This window comes from Ictalurus furcatus, chromosome 2, assembly GCF_023375685.1.
Source record: "Ictalurus furcatus strain D&B chromosome 2, Billie_1.0, whole genome shotgun sequence".
In the NCBI taxonomy this organism is placed as follows: Eukaryota; Metazoa; Chordata; class Actinopteri; order Siluriformes; family Ictaluridae; genus Ictalurus; species Ictalurus furcatus.
The window spans coordinates 35,750,847-35,769,105 of NC_071256.1; the positions used below are offsets into that span (position 1 = coordinate 35,750,847).

At 36.9% G+C, this 18,259-nt stretch overlaps 1 protein-coding gene across 1 annotated transcript in view; it reads right to left on the reverse strand.

The window, feature by feature from the left end:
• mylk5 (myosin, light chain kinase 5) overlaps positions 1-18,259 on the reverse strand; it is a 61,784-nt gene that overhangs the window by 23,564 nt on the left and 19,961 nt on the right. The window contains exons 2-4 of the mRNA XM_053617110.1: positions 5,144-5,275; positions 1,330-1,482; positions 804-959 (exon numbers count right to left, since the gene is read on the reverse strand). Coding sequence (XP_053473085.1) covers positions 804-959; positions 1,330-1,482; positions 5,144-5,275 — 441 coding nt within the window. The remainder of the gene's footprint in view (positions 1-803; positions 960-1,329; positions 1,483-5,143; positions 5,276-18,259) is intronic.

An 18,259-nucleotide genomic window follows, 5' to 3' on the forward strand; every position in this document is an offset into this window, starting at 1 on the left:
TGTCGTATAAGAGGAATCAAAACAAAACAGAAGGATGTGCTGTTATACTGTAGGAAAATCATTTCGGGGTGGTAACAGTAACGCCCCTTAATACGTCTCATCGCATCGCGCCGTCGTTGCTTATTTTCATGTGTATCACTCCAAGTGTTTTATTCCTTACGCAAAGAAGGAACTGTTTGTGTTGTAGATATAACAGTTATCGTATATTTAGCGATGTCGTGACGTGCCGTCTGTTTTTGACACATTGAAGACACTCGTATTTATAGACAGTCACATGACCTATGTGTCAGTGTGACATCACTGAACAACTGGATGTGCTTTCAGGAAGATACGGAAGTCTTGTACTAGTACTGCAACTTGTTAGCGACGTTAAAACAAAAACGATACTGTGTAATTTTGTGGAATTTGTCTCCCTACACTGGCTTCCTGTAGCCGCCCGGATCAAATTCAAGGCCTTGATGCTCACCTACAAGACCTTGTCTGGAACAGCACCGCCCTACCTTCACACTCTCCTTGAGGTTTACGTTCCCTCACGCAATCTGCGATCGATTAACGACCGACGTTTAGTAGTGCCTACTCAAGGTCCCTTTCCAGAACCTTCACACTAACCGTCCATCACTGGTGGAATGAACTTCCGATCTCAATCCGGACCGCAGAATCTCTCACTATCTTTAAAAAACAGCTAAAGACCCACCTCTTCCATGAACACTTGACTAACCCCTAAAATGCTAAATGAATAAATGTAAATGTAAATGATTTGTTCTTCATACTAAACCAAACGGGTGTGAGAACAGAACACTCACCTCTCGGGCTTGCTGGTGTTTGAGGACTTTGAGGCGACTGCGAGCCTCTGAACACACTGATGTCCTCTAAACCGGTCTCATGTGAGACCCAAGTTGCCAAAACAGAGGTACAAGAAGAGGAACGTGCGTGATTGTTTGGGGCGGCGACGGCCGTTTCTGAGAAAAGGAAAGAGGAAATAAGGATGAGACGTGATAGGACACCAGGATGTGGATTTTATTTACAGACAAACTCAACTAAAGAGTGTGTGGTGTAAAGATAAGTCCATGGGGGCATCTTTTTACTCAAGGGTAAGAAACCTCATTGGCCATTTCCTGTCAAATCATGAATATACAACATATTATGCCCAAACACAAGCATTCGAAAAACAGAAACCAGGACAAGACTGAGGTTATGGCTGACAAGCAAACAGAGAGATCTTGAAGCGTGTCAGCTCTTGTTCAGGAAGTCACTGAAACACAACGTCTTCTTTGAAAAGTCTCAACAGCTGTCGTCGTCGTTGTTGTTGTGTGTGCGCGTGTGTGTTACCTCTGACATACACCGCTGAGCTGCTGGATGTTTTTCCTGCAGCATTTTCAGCTACACAAGTGTAAGCTCCAGCGTCCTCTGGGACACATTTCCTAACAACTAGCCTCGCCTCTCCACTGACGAATGAGGATTTAGCGAATCGTGCCATCTGACCTGAGAGAGAAACAGAGAGAGAATGAAGAGCAAAGGGATAAAGGTTAACTCGTGTAAATAATAAGGGAGGGAAAAAACAGGGTTAATAACAAAGGGACCAAAAATTTCCGGTTTCTGGCATTCAGGATTTAATAACCTTTTCCTGGAAGGCTGCGTCATGACGCCACCAATCAGAAACCTTACTTGCGATTAGATCGGTTTGCTAAGATCTAATGATCAGTTTCCTGTGTTTGTGGAAGCATGTAGAGTAGATAGTGCTGGAGAAAAAGCAGAAAAGCCGTGTGGAGAAAAGAAAAGAAGTCAAGAAGTATCTATGTTGGAAGATGCGGCAACATTTTTAACTCCAAATTGGCTGCTGGTGATTCTGATGTCGCCTGATCTTTTTCCAATCTTCACCTGGCCAAATTTGATGGATCTGTCCACACTGACTACGTTTACACGGACAGCACTAATCTAATTATTGACCTTATTCTGAATAAAACGTATAATATTGTGGTTAAGGTGTTTACATGAGTCGCTTTTAGAATATTCCTTTCTTGTTCACGTTTTACATGTTATAGAACATAGATCGATTAACGGTACACGTCATTACGTCCCCACGCTACGCCGTCCGACGTTCCCTCCAGAATTTCACGTATCGGCATACAGTTCCACTTCGTTATGGGACCGTATACAGTTGTGGGTGTTTCATTTTTAATTTTTTTGAACGCTTCGAGTGCAGTTAATTATCTGTCGTGCTGTACGTGCTAATAGACGACTGCTTGAAGCCGTGGGCTGCGTCCCAAACCGCGTACTTACCTACTATATAGTAGCCGAAACACATGTATTTCACCTACTATATAGCGGGTAAGTACGCGGTTTTCGGACGCAGCCGTGCTCTCTTGTTTGAACGTTTGAGAGCTGCGTGTACGTGTCCTGTCGCAAAATGTGGTGAAAACTCCCACACGACGTTAATAGTGTGATTAAGGTGTGTACGTGTCTGTAACGCACGTCGATAATGCGACTAAAACAGGAATACTCCACACGTCTTAATTCCATTTGTGTTTACTTCGAGTATGACTTTATTCAGATTAAGGTCATCAATAATCTCTGTTTACATGCTAGTTTCTTAATCAGAGTAGCGTCTTAATCGGGTTCATATCGGATTATTGTTGTACACGTAAACGTACTGACTGTAGTGTCAGATTCCTGTTTATTTAATTGACAGGAGTGGAACCCGATGTCTTCTGCTGTTGTGGCTTCAAGGTTCGACGTGTTGTGCATTCTGAGATGCTTTTCTGCTCACCACGATTGTAAAGAATGATTATTTGAGTTACCATATCCCTCCCGTCAGCTCTGGACGTTCTCCTCTGACCTCTCTCATCAACAAGGCATGTCCACCCATAGAAGTCCCAATCACTGGATGTTTTTAGTTTTTTGGCACCACTCTGTGTACTAGAGAATGTTTTGCGTGAAAAGTCACCCAGACTTCATAAAGTGACCGATGAGTGTATATTGGACCATAATGTAGCCCTATGTATACTAGGTGATGCACTTGCACTCATTTGTTATTTTGAAAGAAAATTCCCGGGCTGATTATTTGCTTCCTGTCTACGCCTGTTAAGCAATAAATATTATTTCGCAAGAAGATTGTAATTTCACGCAGGCACATCATTCATAGATTAAATAACACTCGAGTTCATGTATCATCACTAACACATGCCCTCAAGTGTTCTGTCACTTTATACAGATGTACAAACGTTAATTATGAAAACATTTCCAATTTCTTCTGCCAAGAGTGTAGTTCAAGCTCAAGTGGCTTTGTTGCTATACACCAATGTAACAATACCGCTATCTAATAATCAAAAAGACGCAGTGCCCTTTGAAGTTTCCTTCCTCTTTGTTTTTTATTACACCACTGCTTCCTTTCTCACAATTTCAATACATTTGCTAGAAAACATGAACTGTAGGTTGCCAGGGCTGCGAGTCCAAACCAGTCAAGCAGCCAATCGAAATCTGCTCAGTGTTCAGTGAACCCAGTGTAATCTGACTCTCCCAAACCCTGTATTAATCTCCAAATCTATGACTACCATTGCCAAGCACAGTGTTTACACAGTAATATCCTGTGATACATTTAATTAAAAACGCTCAGTTTTTCCTAATTATTTCTGTTGAATCTATGTCCCAAGATCTCATATTATTACAGACATTGTCATTCAGAAACACACGGTAGCTGTGCAAATTAATTGACTAAGTAAAGTGACACTGTAGTATAATAATATATTACAATAAAAAGGAATATGCTAAAAAAATGTTCACAAATAAAGAATAGCTGTCATACTACTACTACTACTACTACTACTACTAATAATAATAATAATAAAAAGAAGAAGAAGAGTTAAAGATGCAGGCAGCATTTTTGGAGGCCAAACACCCAGTTTAATTGAGCCGCAGTCATGCTACAACTGTTGCATAAGCAATCACAGGAAAGCAGAGCGATAACGATAGGAAAGGGACTCAAGAATGATTTGCAGTTTCACTCATTTGCTAGCCCATTATGGGAGAATAGTTTTGAGATTTCCTTTGATAACTTTTGTTTAGACAGGTCTCAAGATGATGTGAGCCATATTTGTTGAAGATTAGACAAAATTTGGAGGAGGAGGAGGAGTAGCCATAATGGCAGTAGAAAAGGAAGCATTTTATGTTATTGTAACTTTTGATCAGTATGTGGTGTTTCCACGAAATTTGATGCATAGCCTTATGGCATGGTCCAGAAGTTGCCTACCAAAATTTGTTTCAGTGTGCATGGTTGTTGCTGAGATACAACCTCACTTCCTGTTTGGCGGCTGTCAGATTTGTTGGCAGATTACAGGCGAACCATTTGGAATATCAACATTCTTTTGATACCTTTTGTCCAGGTTGGTCTGAATATGATGTATGCCAAATTTGGTGTTGATTGGACATAATTTGGCTAAATTATGACTAAATCCAAGATAGTCGATAAGAAGTACAGTTGAATTTAAGATGTTGGTGTGTGTGCACTTCATCACACTCCAGGAAATTGTAGGAAAAATGAACTGTGAATTTAGCACAAATTCCTCAAATGATATAAGGAAAAAAATGAAAGTTGTTACTGCCACAAAACATCTTGGGTATATTAAGAGCATAGAGCATTAAGGGAATTAAGGGCACATTGATGTCATAGGATGTGTTGAATTCGTCTTGACATAGGGAATCCAGAGATCTTTGGACACATGATTCAAAAGTTATGACCATAAACGTACTTACAAATTAGGTCCAAATTTGACCTGATGGTGGCGCTAAAGTATTGGCAGCACTTGGCCCAAATTTGGTCAGAATCAGAATGTTCTTTAGATCCTGTGCCAGTCAGAGGGCCAAATTTCACAACTTTTTACCAGATGGTTCTATGGGCTGCCATAGGCACCGTGGCCAGAAGAAGAGGAGGAGGAATAATAATAAGAAAAGGTAGAATAACAATAAGGTGCCTATGCACCTTTGGTGCTTGGCCCCCTAATAATAATAATAATAATAATAATAATAATAATAATAATAATAATAATAATATCAAGTTTAATGTTATTTATAAAAATGTTTACTTTTAGTGCATGGCAGAAACTGCTGATCAGATTAGGTTAAAAAAAAAAAATATTTCTGTGCTCACCATTATGCAGCCAGGACACCCTAATTGGCTGACTCCCTGTGATGATGCCCCTTAATGTGATGTCACTTCCTCTGTCAGCCACACAGTCCTGCAGAGGTTCAAGGAAAATTGGCGTGTCCTCATTGTTGTTTCCTTTGTTCAGTAGATTGAGAGATAAGAGAAGGATAAGCTCAGAGCATCAAACCTGATGTCCAAAAATTCACAATGAACGTCTCCTTGCAGAAATATATTCACCATATCAACAACTGCACATGTTTTTTAAAATTTTTTTTTATCCATTTACATGAAGCGCCTACCACACAAGTCCATGCGTGCGTTGTTGCTATAGAAACGAAAACGTGGTCAAACAAGTGCATTAATTTAAACCTGTGATTTGAATTACAGTAGGCACTACTGTCAGTGCTGCTGTTCTAGAAAATTAATGTCCAATCAGAATCCAGAATTCAGTGGTAATGTGGTACAATTATGAAGGTTAGTGTATTTTACAGGATTTATCCCTGTAATTTCCCCCCCCCCCCCCCAAATTAGTCATCCTGCAAGTTGCTGGTCTGGAGATGACGGAGGCCTCCGTGCTGTGAGGTTTATTTTGTCTGTGATCACATGTATTTTGTCTCCACTGACAGCCACCTGCAGTTTCCTTTGTTTTATTATAGTTTGAGCCTGACGGACAGACAAAACAAAAAGAAACAGAGTACAATTTCGTCAAAGAAAGATAAGCAGTATCAGATAAGCACTGGTAAAGTTGTTCAGGGGGTGGGGGGGTGTTTGGGGCATGACTGCCTCCACTTTTACCCCCATGACTGAACAAAATGCCACAAAAATGCTAGGCTGCTCTTTCAGTGGAGAAAATGTGATGACGTACCCTCATTGCTACCCTTCAAATGGAAAAAAAAAAACATGATGAAGTGCCCTCTAGGTTGCCCTTCCAGTAGAGAACACGAGATGCAGAGCTCTACAGGCTTCCCTACATGCAAGAAAAGGAGATGAAGTGTCCTGTAGGTGCTCCTACATTCAAGAAAATGCAGTTTTATTTTAGGTTTATAGTAGAAAAAACAAGAGCTAATGCCTTCCCGGTCCTCTTTTTTTTTTTTTACTTTTTTCGCCCCCTGCCTCTCAGACAGCCTGCAACGGAAGACCTAGATCTTGGTATTTAACGCTCAATAAAGACTCTCGGGTCTTAATGAGATTCTAAATGAGTGCTTTATTAAAGACTTCCAGTTAAACTTTGCATTAATCGTATATATCGTGTGCTACGGGTGTTTCATTAGAGTGATCAAAAATGTTGGCCCCCTGCAATCAGGGCTAGATTATTCTCCAATAAAATAAAAACTCACAAACATTTTAATTCACTTTTACCCATTTCCTACAATCACATTTCAAGTTTCATTGAACAATTCTATTTTTATGCTCAGATTAGATCTCTCTATTCGTATCTGCAGTTGACTCACATCTGTCTTTAATATACAGTTGCAATCAAAATGATTCAACCCCCACTGCAAATCAGGTTTATTGTCAAAATTTGCAGACTTTCAGCTGTTTGCAATGAAGAAATCAAACAAAAACAACGAAGATAGTTCAACAAAACGAATGCACGCAAAGCCAAGAATATTACTGAACTGGAGGCCATTGCTCGTGAGGAACGGGAGAAGATTCCTCAGGAACGCTGCCAGAAGCTCTGCATCTCGTTTGCAGCAGGTCATAACAGCAAAAGGACGCTCTACTAAGTACTAAAGATGCTTTCCATGAAGGGGTTGAGATCATAGTCTCATATAGTGTCAGATACCACATCATATAGTCATATAGTGTCAGATACCACATCATATAGTCTCATATAGAGTCAGACACCACATCATATAGTCATATAGTGTCAGATACCACATCATATAGTCTCATATAGTGTCAGATACCACATCATATAGTCTCATATACTCAGATACCACTTCATATAGTCTCATATACTCAGATACCACTTCATATAGTCTCATATAGTGTCAGATACCACTTTATATAGTCTCATATAGTGTCAGATACCACATCATATAGTCTCATATAGAGTCAGACACCACATCATATAGTCATATAGTGTCAGATACCACATCATATAGTCTCATATACTCAGATATCACTTCATATAGTCTCATATACTCAGATACCACATCATATAGTCTCATATAGTGTCAGATACCACATCATATAGTCTCATATAGTGTCAGACACCACTTCATATAGTCTCATATAGTGTCAGACACCACTTCATATAGTCTCATATAGTGTCAGATACCACTTCATATAGTCTCATATAGTGTCAGATACCACTTCATATAGTCTCATATACTCAGACACCACATCATATAGTCTCATATAGTGTCAGACACCACTTCATATAGTCTCATATAGTGTCAGATACCACTTCATATAGTCTCATATACTCAGATACCACATCATATAGTCTCATATAGTGTCAGACATCACTTCATATAGTCTCATATAGTGTCAGATACCACTTCATATAGTCTCATATAGTGTCAGATACCACTTCATATAGTCTCATATACTCAGACACCACATCATATAGTCTCATATAGTGTCAGACACCACTTCATATAGTCTTATATAGTGTCAGATACCACTTCATATAGTCTCATATACTCAGACACCACTTCATATAGTCTCATATAGTGTCAGATACCACATCATATAGTCTCATATAGTGTCAGATACCACATCATATAGTCTCATATAGTGTCAGATACCACATCATATAGTTTCATATAGTGTCAGACACCACTTCATATAGTCTCATATAGTGTCAGACACCACTTCATATAGTCTCATATAGTGTCAGATACCACTTCATATAGTCTAATATAGTGTCAGATACCACATCATATAGTCTCATATAGTGTCAGACACCACTTCATATAGTCTCATATAGTGTCAGATACCACTTCATATAGTCTCATATAGTGTCAGACACCACATCATATAGTCTCATATAGTGTCAGACACCACTTCATATAGTCTCATATAGTGTCAGATACCACTTCATATAGTCTCATATACTCAGACACCACTTCATATAGTCTCATATAGTGTCAGATACCACATCATATAGTCTCATATAGTGTCAGACACCACTTCATATAGTCTCATATAGTGTCAGATACCACTTCATATAGTCTCATATAGTGTCAGATACCACTTCATATAGTCTCATATACTCAGATAACACATCATATAGTCATATAGTGTCAGATACCACATCATATAGTCTCATATAGTGTCAGACACCACTTCATATAGTCTCATATAGTGTCAGATACCACTTCATATAGTCTCATATAGTGTCAGATACCACTTCATATAGTCTCATATACTCAGATAACACATCATATAGTCATATAGTGTCAGATACCACATCATATAGTCTCATATAGTGTCAGATACCACTTCATATAGTCTCATATACTCAGATACCACTTCATATAGTCTCATATAGTGTCAGATACCACTTCATATAGTCTCATATAGAGTCAGATACCACATCATATAGTCTCATATAGTGTCAGATACCACTTCATATAGTCTCATATACTCAGATACCACTTCATATAGTCTCATATAGAGTCAGATACCACATCATATAGTCTCATATAGTGTCAGACACCACTTCATATAGTCTCATATACTCAGATACCACATCATATAGTCTCATATAGTGTCAGATACCACATCATATAGTCTCATATACTTAGATACCACATCATATAGTCTCATATAGTGTCAGACACCACTTCATATAGTCTCATATAGTGTCAGATACCACTTCATATAGTCTCATATACTCAGATACCACGTCATATCGTCTCATATAGTGTCAGACACCACTTCATATAGTCTTATATAGTGTCAGATACCACTTCATATAGTCTCATATACTCAGACACCACTTCATATAGTCTCATATAGTGTCAGATACCACATCATATAGTCTCATATAGTGTCAGATACCACATCATATAGTTTCATATAGTGTCAGATACCACATCATATAGTCTCATATAGTGTCAGACACCACTTCATATAGTCTCATATAGTGTCAGACACCACTTCATATAGTCTCATATAGTGTCAGATACCACATCATATAGTTTCATATAGTGTCAGATACCACATCATATAGTCTCATATAGTGTCAGACACCACATCATATAGTCTCATATAGTGTCAGACACCACTTCATATAGTCTCATATAGTGTCAGATACCACTTCATATAGTCTAATATAGTGTCAGATACCACATCATATAGTCTCACATATTGTCAGATACCACTTCATATAGTCTCATATAGTGTCAGATACCACTTCATATAGTCTCATATACTCAGATGCCACTTCATATAGTCTTATATACTCAGATACCACATCATACAGTCTCATATAGTGTCAGATACCACTTCATATAGTCTCATATACTCAGATACCACTTCATATAGTCTCATATAGTGTCAGAAACCACTTCATATAGTCTCATATAGTGTCAGAAACCACTTCATATAGTCTCATATAGTGTCAGATACCACATCATATAGTCTCATATAGTGTCAGACACCACATCATATAGTCTCATATACTCAGATACCACTTCATATAGTCTCATATAGTGTCAGATACCACATCATATAGTCTCATATAGTGTCAGACACCACTTCATATAGTCTCATATACTCAGATACCACATCATACAGTCTCATATAGTGTCAGATACCACTTCATATAGTCTCATATACTCAGATACCACTTCATATAGTCTCATATAGTGTCAGATACCACATCACATAGTCTCATATAGTGTCAGACACCACTTCATATAGTCTCATATAGTGTCAGATACCACTTCATATAGTCTCATATACTCAGATACCACATCATATAGTCATATAGTGTCAGATACCACATCATATAGTCTCATATAGTGTCAGATACCACATCATATAGTCTCACATATTGTCAGATAGCACTTCATATAGTCTCATATAGTGTCAGATACCACTTCATATAGTCTCATATACTCAGATACCACTTCATATAGTCTCATATAGTGTCAGATACCACGTCATATAGTCTCATATAGAGTCAGATACCACATCATATAGTCTCATATAGTGTCAGACACCACTTCATATAGTCTCATATACTCAGATACCACATCATATAGTCTCATATAGTGTCAGACACCACTTCATATAGTCTCATATAGTGTCAGATACCACTTCATATAGTCTAATATAGTGTCAGATACCACATCATATAGTCTCATATAGTGTCAGACACCACTTCATATAGTCTCATATAGTGTCAGACACCACATCATATAGTCTCATATAGTGTCAGACACCACTTCATATAGTCTCATATAGTGTCAGATACCACATCATATAGTCTCATATAGTGTCAGACACCACTTCATATAGTCTCATATAGTGTCAGATACCACTTCATATAGTCTCATATAGTGTCAGATACCACATCACATAGTCTCATATAGTGTCAGACACCACTTCATATAGTCTCATATAGTGTCAGATACCACTTCATATAGTCTCATATAGTGTCAGATACCACTTCATATAGTCTCATATACTCAGATACCACTTCATATAGTCTCATACACTCAGATACCACTTCATATAGTCATATAGTGTCAGATACCACATCATATAGTCTCATATAGTGTCAGATACCACATCATATAGTCTCACATATTGTTAGATACCACTTCATATAGTCTCATATAGTGTCAGATACCACTTCATATAGTCTCATATACTCAGATACCACTTCATATAGTCTCATATAGTGTCAGATACCACTTCATATAGTCTCATATAGAGTCAGATACCACATCATATAGCCTCATATAGTGTCAGACACCACTTCATATAGTCTCATATACTCAGATACCACATCATATAGTCTCATATAGTGTCAGATACCACATCATATAGTCTCATATACTCAGATACCACATCATATAGTCTCATATAGTGTCAGATACCACTTCATATAGTCTCATATAGTGTCAGATACCACATCATATAGTCTCATATACTCAGATACCACATCATATAGTCTCATATACTCAGATACCACATCATATAGTCTCATATAGTGTCAGACACCACTTCATATAGTCTCATATAGTGTCAGATACCACTTCATATAGTCTCATATACTCAGATACCACATCATATAGTCTCATATAGTGTCAGACACCACTTCATATAGTCTTATATAGTGTCAGATACCACTTCATATAGTCTCATATACTCAGATACCACTTCATATAGTCTCATATAGTGTCAGATACCACATCATATAGTCTCATATAGTGTCAGATACCACTTCATATAGTCTCATATACTCAGACACCACTTCATATAGTCTCATATAGTGTCAGATACCACATCATATAGTCTCATATAGTGTCAGATACCACATCATATAGTCTCATATAGTGTCAGATACCACATCATATAGTTTCATATAGTGTCAGATACCACATCATATAGTCTCATATAGTGTCAGACACCACTTCATATAGTCTCATATAGTGTCAGACACCACTTCATATAGTCTCATATAGTGTCAGATACCACATCATATAGTTTCATATAGTGTCAGATACCACATCATATAGTCTCATATAGTGTCAGACACCACTTCATATAGTCTCATATAGTGTCAGATACCACATCATATAGTCTCATATAGTGTCAGACACCACTTCATATAGTCTCATATAGTGTCAGATACCACATCATATAGTCTCATATAGTGTCAGACACCACTTCATATAGTCTCATATAGTGTCAGATACCACATCACATAGTCTCATATAGTGTCAGACACCACTTCATATAGTCTCATATAGTGTCAGATACCACTTCATATAGTCTCATATAGTGTCAGATACCACTTCATATAGTCTCATATAGTGTCAGATACCACTTCATATAGTCTCATATACTCAGATACCACTTCATATAGTCTCATATAGTGTCAGATACCACTTCATATAGTCTCATATAGAGTCAGATACCACATCATATAGCCTCATATAGTGTCAGACACCACATCATATAGCCTCATATAGTGTCAGACACCACTTCATATAGTCTCATATACTCAGATACCACATCATATAGTCTCATATAGTGTCAGATACCACATCATATAGTCTCATACACTCAGATACCACTTCATATAGTCATATAGTGTCAGATACCACATCATATAGTCTCATATAGTGTCAGATACCACATCATATAGTCTCACATATTGTCAGATACCACTTCATATAGTCTCATATAGTGTCAGATACCACTTCATATAGTCTCATATACTCAGATACCACTTCATATAGTCTCATATAGTGTCAGATACCACTTCATATAGTCTCATATAGAGTCAGATACCACATCATATAGCCTCATATAGTGTCAGACACCACATCATATAGCCTCATATAGTGTCAGACACCACTTCATATAGTCTCATATACTCAGATACCACATCATATAGTCTCATATAGTGTCAGATACCACATCATATAGTCTCATATACTCAGATACCACATCATATAGTCTCATATAGTGTCAGATACCACTTCATATAGTCTTATATAGTGTCAGATACCACATCATATAGTCTCATATACTCAGATACCACATCATATAGTCTCATATACTCAGATACCACATCATATAGTCTCATATAGTGTCAGACACCACTTCATATAGTCTCATATAGTGTCAGATACCACTTCATATAGTCTCATATACTCAGATACCACATCATATAGTCTCATATAGTGTCAGACACCACTTCATATAGTCTCATATAGTGTCAGACACCACATCATATAGTCTCATATAGTGTCAGACACCACTTCATATAGTCTCATATAGTGTCAGATACCACATCATATAGTCTCATATAGTGTCAGACACCACTTCATATAGTCTCATATAGTGTCAGATACCACTTCATATAGTCTCATATAGTGTCAGATACCACATCACATAGTCTCATATAGTGTCAGACACCACTTCATATAGTCTCATATAGTGTCAGATACCACTTCATATAGTCTCATATAGTGTCAGATACCACTTCATATAGTCTCATATACTCAGATACCACTTCATATAGTCTCATACACTCAGATACCACTTCATATAGTCATATAGTGTCAGATACCACATCATATAGTCTCATATAGTGTCAGATACCACATCATATAGTCTCACATATTGTTAGATACCACTTCATATAGTCTCATATAGTGTCAGATACCACTTCATATAGTCTCATATACTCAGATACCACTTCATATAGTCTCATATAGTGTCAGATACCACTTCATATAGTCTCATATAGAGTCAGATACCACATCATATAGCCTCATATAGTGTCAGACACCACTTCATATAGTCTCATATACTCAGATACCACATCATATAGTCTCATATAGTGTCAGATACCACATCATATAGTCTCATATACTCAGATACCACATCATATAGTCTCATATAGTGTCAGATACCGCTTCATGTAGTCTTATATAGTGTCAGATACCACATCATATAGTCTCATATACTCAGATACCACATCATATAGCCTCATATAGTGTCAGACACCACTTCATATAGTCTCATATACTCAGATACCACATCATATAGTCTCATATAGTGTCAGATACCACTTCATATAGTCTCATATACTCAGATACCACATCATATAGTCTCATATAGTGTCAGACACCACTTCATATAGTCTTATATAGTGTCAGATACCACTTCATATAGTCTCATATACTCAGATACCACTTCATATAGTCTCATATAGTGTCAGATACCACATCATATAGTCTCATATAGTGTCAGATACCACTTCATATAGTCTCATATACTCAGACACCACTTCATATAGTCTCATATAGTGTCAGATACCACATCATATAGTCTCATATAGTGTCAGATACCACATCATATAGTCTCATATAGTGTCAGATACCACATCATATAGTTTCATATAGTGTCAGATACCACATCATATAGTCTCATATAGTGTCAGACACCACTTCATATAGTCTCATATAGTGTCAGATACCACATCATATAGTCTCATATAGTGTCAGATACCACATCATATAGTTTCATATAGTGTCAGATACCACTTCATATAGTCTCATATAGTGTCAGATACCACATCATATAGTTTCATATAGTGTCAGATACCACATCATATAGTCTCATATAGTGTCAGACACCACTTCATATAGTCTCATATAGTGTCAGATACCACATCATATAGTCTCATATAGTGTCAGACACCACTTCATATAGTCTCATATAGTGTCAGATACCACTTCATATAGTCTCATATAGTGTCAGATACCACATCACATAGTCTCATATAGTGTCAGACACCACTTCATATAGTCTCATATAGTGTCAGATACCACTTCATATAGTCTCATATAGTGTCAGATACCACTTCATATAGTCTCATATACTCAGATACCACTTCATATAGTCTCATACACTCAGATACCACTTCATATAGTCATATAGTGTCAGATACCACATCATATAGTCTCATATAGTGTCAGATACCACATCATATAGTCTCACATATTGTCAGATACCACTTCATATAGTCTCATATAGTGTCAGATACCACTTCATATAGTCTCATATACTCAGATACCACTTCATATAGTCTCATATAGTGTCAGATACCACTTCATATAGTCTCATATAGAGTCAGATACCACATCATATAGCCTCATATAGTGTCAGACACCATTTCATATAGTCTCATATACTCAGATACCACATCATATAGTCTCATATAGTGTCAGATACCACATCATATAGTCTCATATACTCAGATACCACATCATATAGTCTCATATAGTGTCAGATACCACTTCATATAGTCTTATATAGTGTCAGATACCACATCATATAGTCTCATATACTCAGATACCACATCATATAGTCTCATATACTCAGATACCACATCATATAGTCTCATATAGTGTCAGACACCACTTCATATAGTCTCATATAGTGTCAGATACCACTTCATATAGTCTCATATACTCAGATACCACATCATATAGTCTCATATAGTGTCAGACACCACTTCATATAGTCTTATATAGTGTCAGATACCACTTCATATAGTCTCATATACTCAGATACCACTTCATATAGTCTCATATAGTGTCAGATACCACATCATATAGTCTCATATAGTGTCAGATACCACTTCATATAGTCTCATATACTCAGACACCACTTCATATAGTCTCATATAGTGTCAGATACCACATCATATAGTCTCATATAGTGTCAGATACCACATCATATAGTCTCATATAGTGTCAGATACCACATCATATAGTTTCATATAGTGTCAGATACCACATCATATAGTCTCATATAGTGTCAGATACCACTTCATATAGTCTCATATAGTGTCAGACACCACTTCATATAGTCTCATATAGTGTCAGATACCACATCATATAGTTTCATATAGTGTCAGATACCACATCATATAGTCTCATATAGTGTCAGACACCACTTCATATAGTCTCATATAGTGTCAGATACCACATCATATAGTCTCATATAGTGTCAGACACCACTTCATATAGTCTCATATAGTGTCAGATACCACTTCATATAGTCTCATATAGTGTCAGATACCACTTCATATAGTCTCATATACTCAGATACCACTTCATATAGTCTCATACACTCAGATACCACTTCATATAGTCATATAGTGTCAGATACCACATCATATAGTCTCATATAGTGTCAGATACCACATCATATAGTCTCACATATTGTTAGATACCACTTCATATAGTCTCATATAGTGTCAGATACCACTTCATATAGTCTCATATACTCAGATACCACTTCATATAGTCTCATATAGTGTCAGATACCACTTCATATAGTCTCATATAGAGTCAGATACCACATCATATAGCCTCATATAGTGTCAGACACCACTTCATATAGTCTCATATACTCAGATACCACATCATATAGTCTCATATAGTGTCAGATACCACATCATATAGTCTCATATACTCAGATACCACATCATATAGTCTCATATAGTGTCAGATACCACTTCATATAGTCTTATATAGTGTCAGATACCACATCATATAGTCTCATATACTCAGATACCACATCATATAGTCTCATATACTCAGATACCACATCATATAGTCTCATATAGTGTCAGACACCACTTCATATAGTCTCATATAGTGTCAGATACCACTTCATATAGTCTCATATACTCAGATACCACATCATATAGTCTCATATAGTGTCAGACACCACTTCATATAGTCTTATATAGTGTCAGATACCACTTCATATAGTCTCATATAGTGTCAGATACCACATCATATAGTCTCATATAGTGTCAGATACCACTTCATATAGTCTCATATACTCAGACACCACTTCATATAGTCTCATATAGTGTCAGATACCACATCATATAGTCTCATATAGTGTCAGATACCACATCATATAGTCTCATATAGTGTCAGATACCACATCATATAGTCTCATATAGTGTCAGATACCACATCATATAGTTTCATATAGTGTCAGATACCACATCATATAGTCTCATATAGTGTCAGACACCACTTCATATAGTCTCATATAGTGTCAGACACCACTTCATATAGTCTCATATAGTGTCAGATACCACATCATATAGTTTCATATAGTGTCAGATACCACATCATATAGTCTCATATAGTGTCAGACACCACTTCATATAGTCTCATATAGTGTCAGATACCACATCATATAGTCTCATATAGTGTCAGACACCACTTCATATAGTCTCATATAGTGTCAGATACCACATCATATAGTCTCATATAGTGTCAGACACCACTTCATATAGTCTCATATAGTGTCAGATACCACATCACATAGTCTCATATAGTGTCAGACACCACTTCATATAGTCTCATATAGTGTCAGATACCACTTCATATAGTCTCATATAGTGTCAGATACCACTTCATATAGTCTCATATACTCAGATACCACTTCATATAGTCTCATACACTCAGATACCACTTCATATAGTCATATAGTGTCAGATACCACATCATATAGTCTCATATAGTGTCAGATACCACATCATATAGTCTCACATATTGTCAGATACCACTTCATATAGTCTCATATAGTGTCAGATACCACTTCATATAGTCTCATATACTCAGATACCACTTCATATAGTCTCATATAGTGTCAGATACCACTTCATATAGTCTCATATAGAGTCAGATACCACATCATATAGCCTCATATAGTGTCAGACACCACATCATATAGCCTCATATAGTGTCAGACACCACTTCATATAGTCTCATATACTCAGATACCACATCATATAGTCTCATATAGTGTCAGATACCACATCATATAGTCTCATATACTCAGATACCACATCATATAGTCTCATATAGTGTCAGATACCACTTCATATAGTCTTATATAGTGTCAGATACCACATCATATAGTCTCATATACTCAGATACCACATCATATAGTCTCATATAGTGTCAGACACCACTTCATATAGTCTCATATAGTGTCAGATACCACTTCATATAGTCTCATATACTCAGATACCACATCATATAGTCTCATATAGTGTCAGACACCACTTCATATAGTCTCATATAGTGTCAGACACCACATCATATAGTCTCATATAGTGTCAGACACCACTTCATATAGTCTCATATAGTGTCAGATACCACATCATATAGTCTCATATAGTGTCAGACACCACTTCATATAGTCTCATATAGTGTCAGATACCACTTCATATAGTCTCATATAGTGTCAGATACCACATCACATAGTCTCATATAGTGTCAGACACCACTTCATATAGTCTCATATAGTGTCAGATACCACTTCATATAGTCTCATATAGTGTCAGATACCACTTCATATAGTCTCATATACTCAGATACC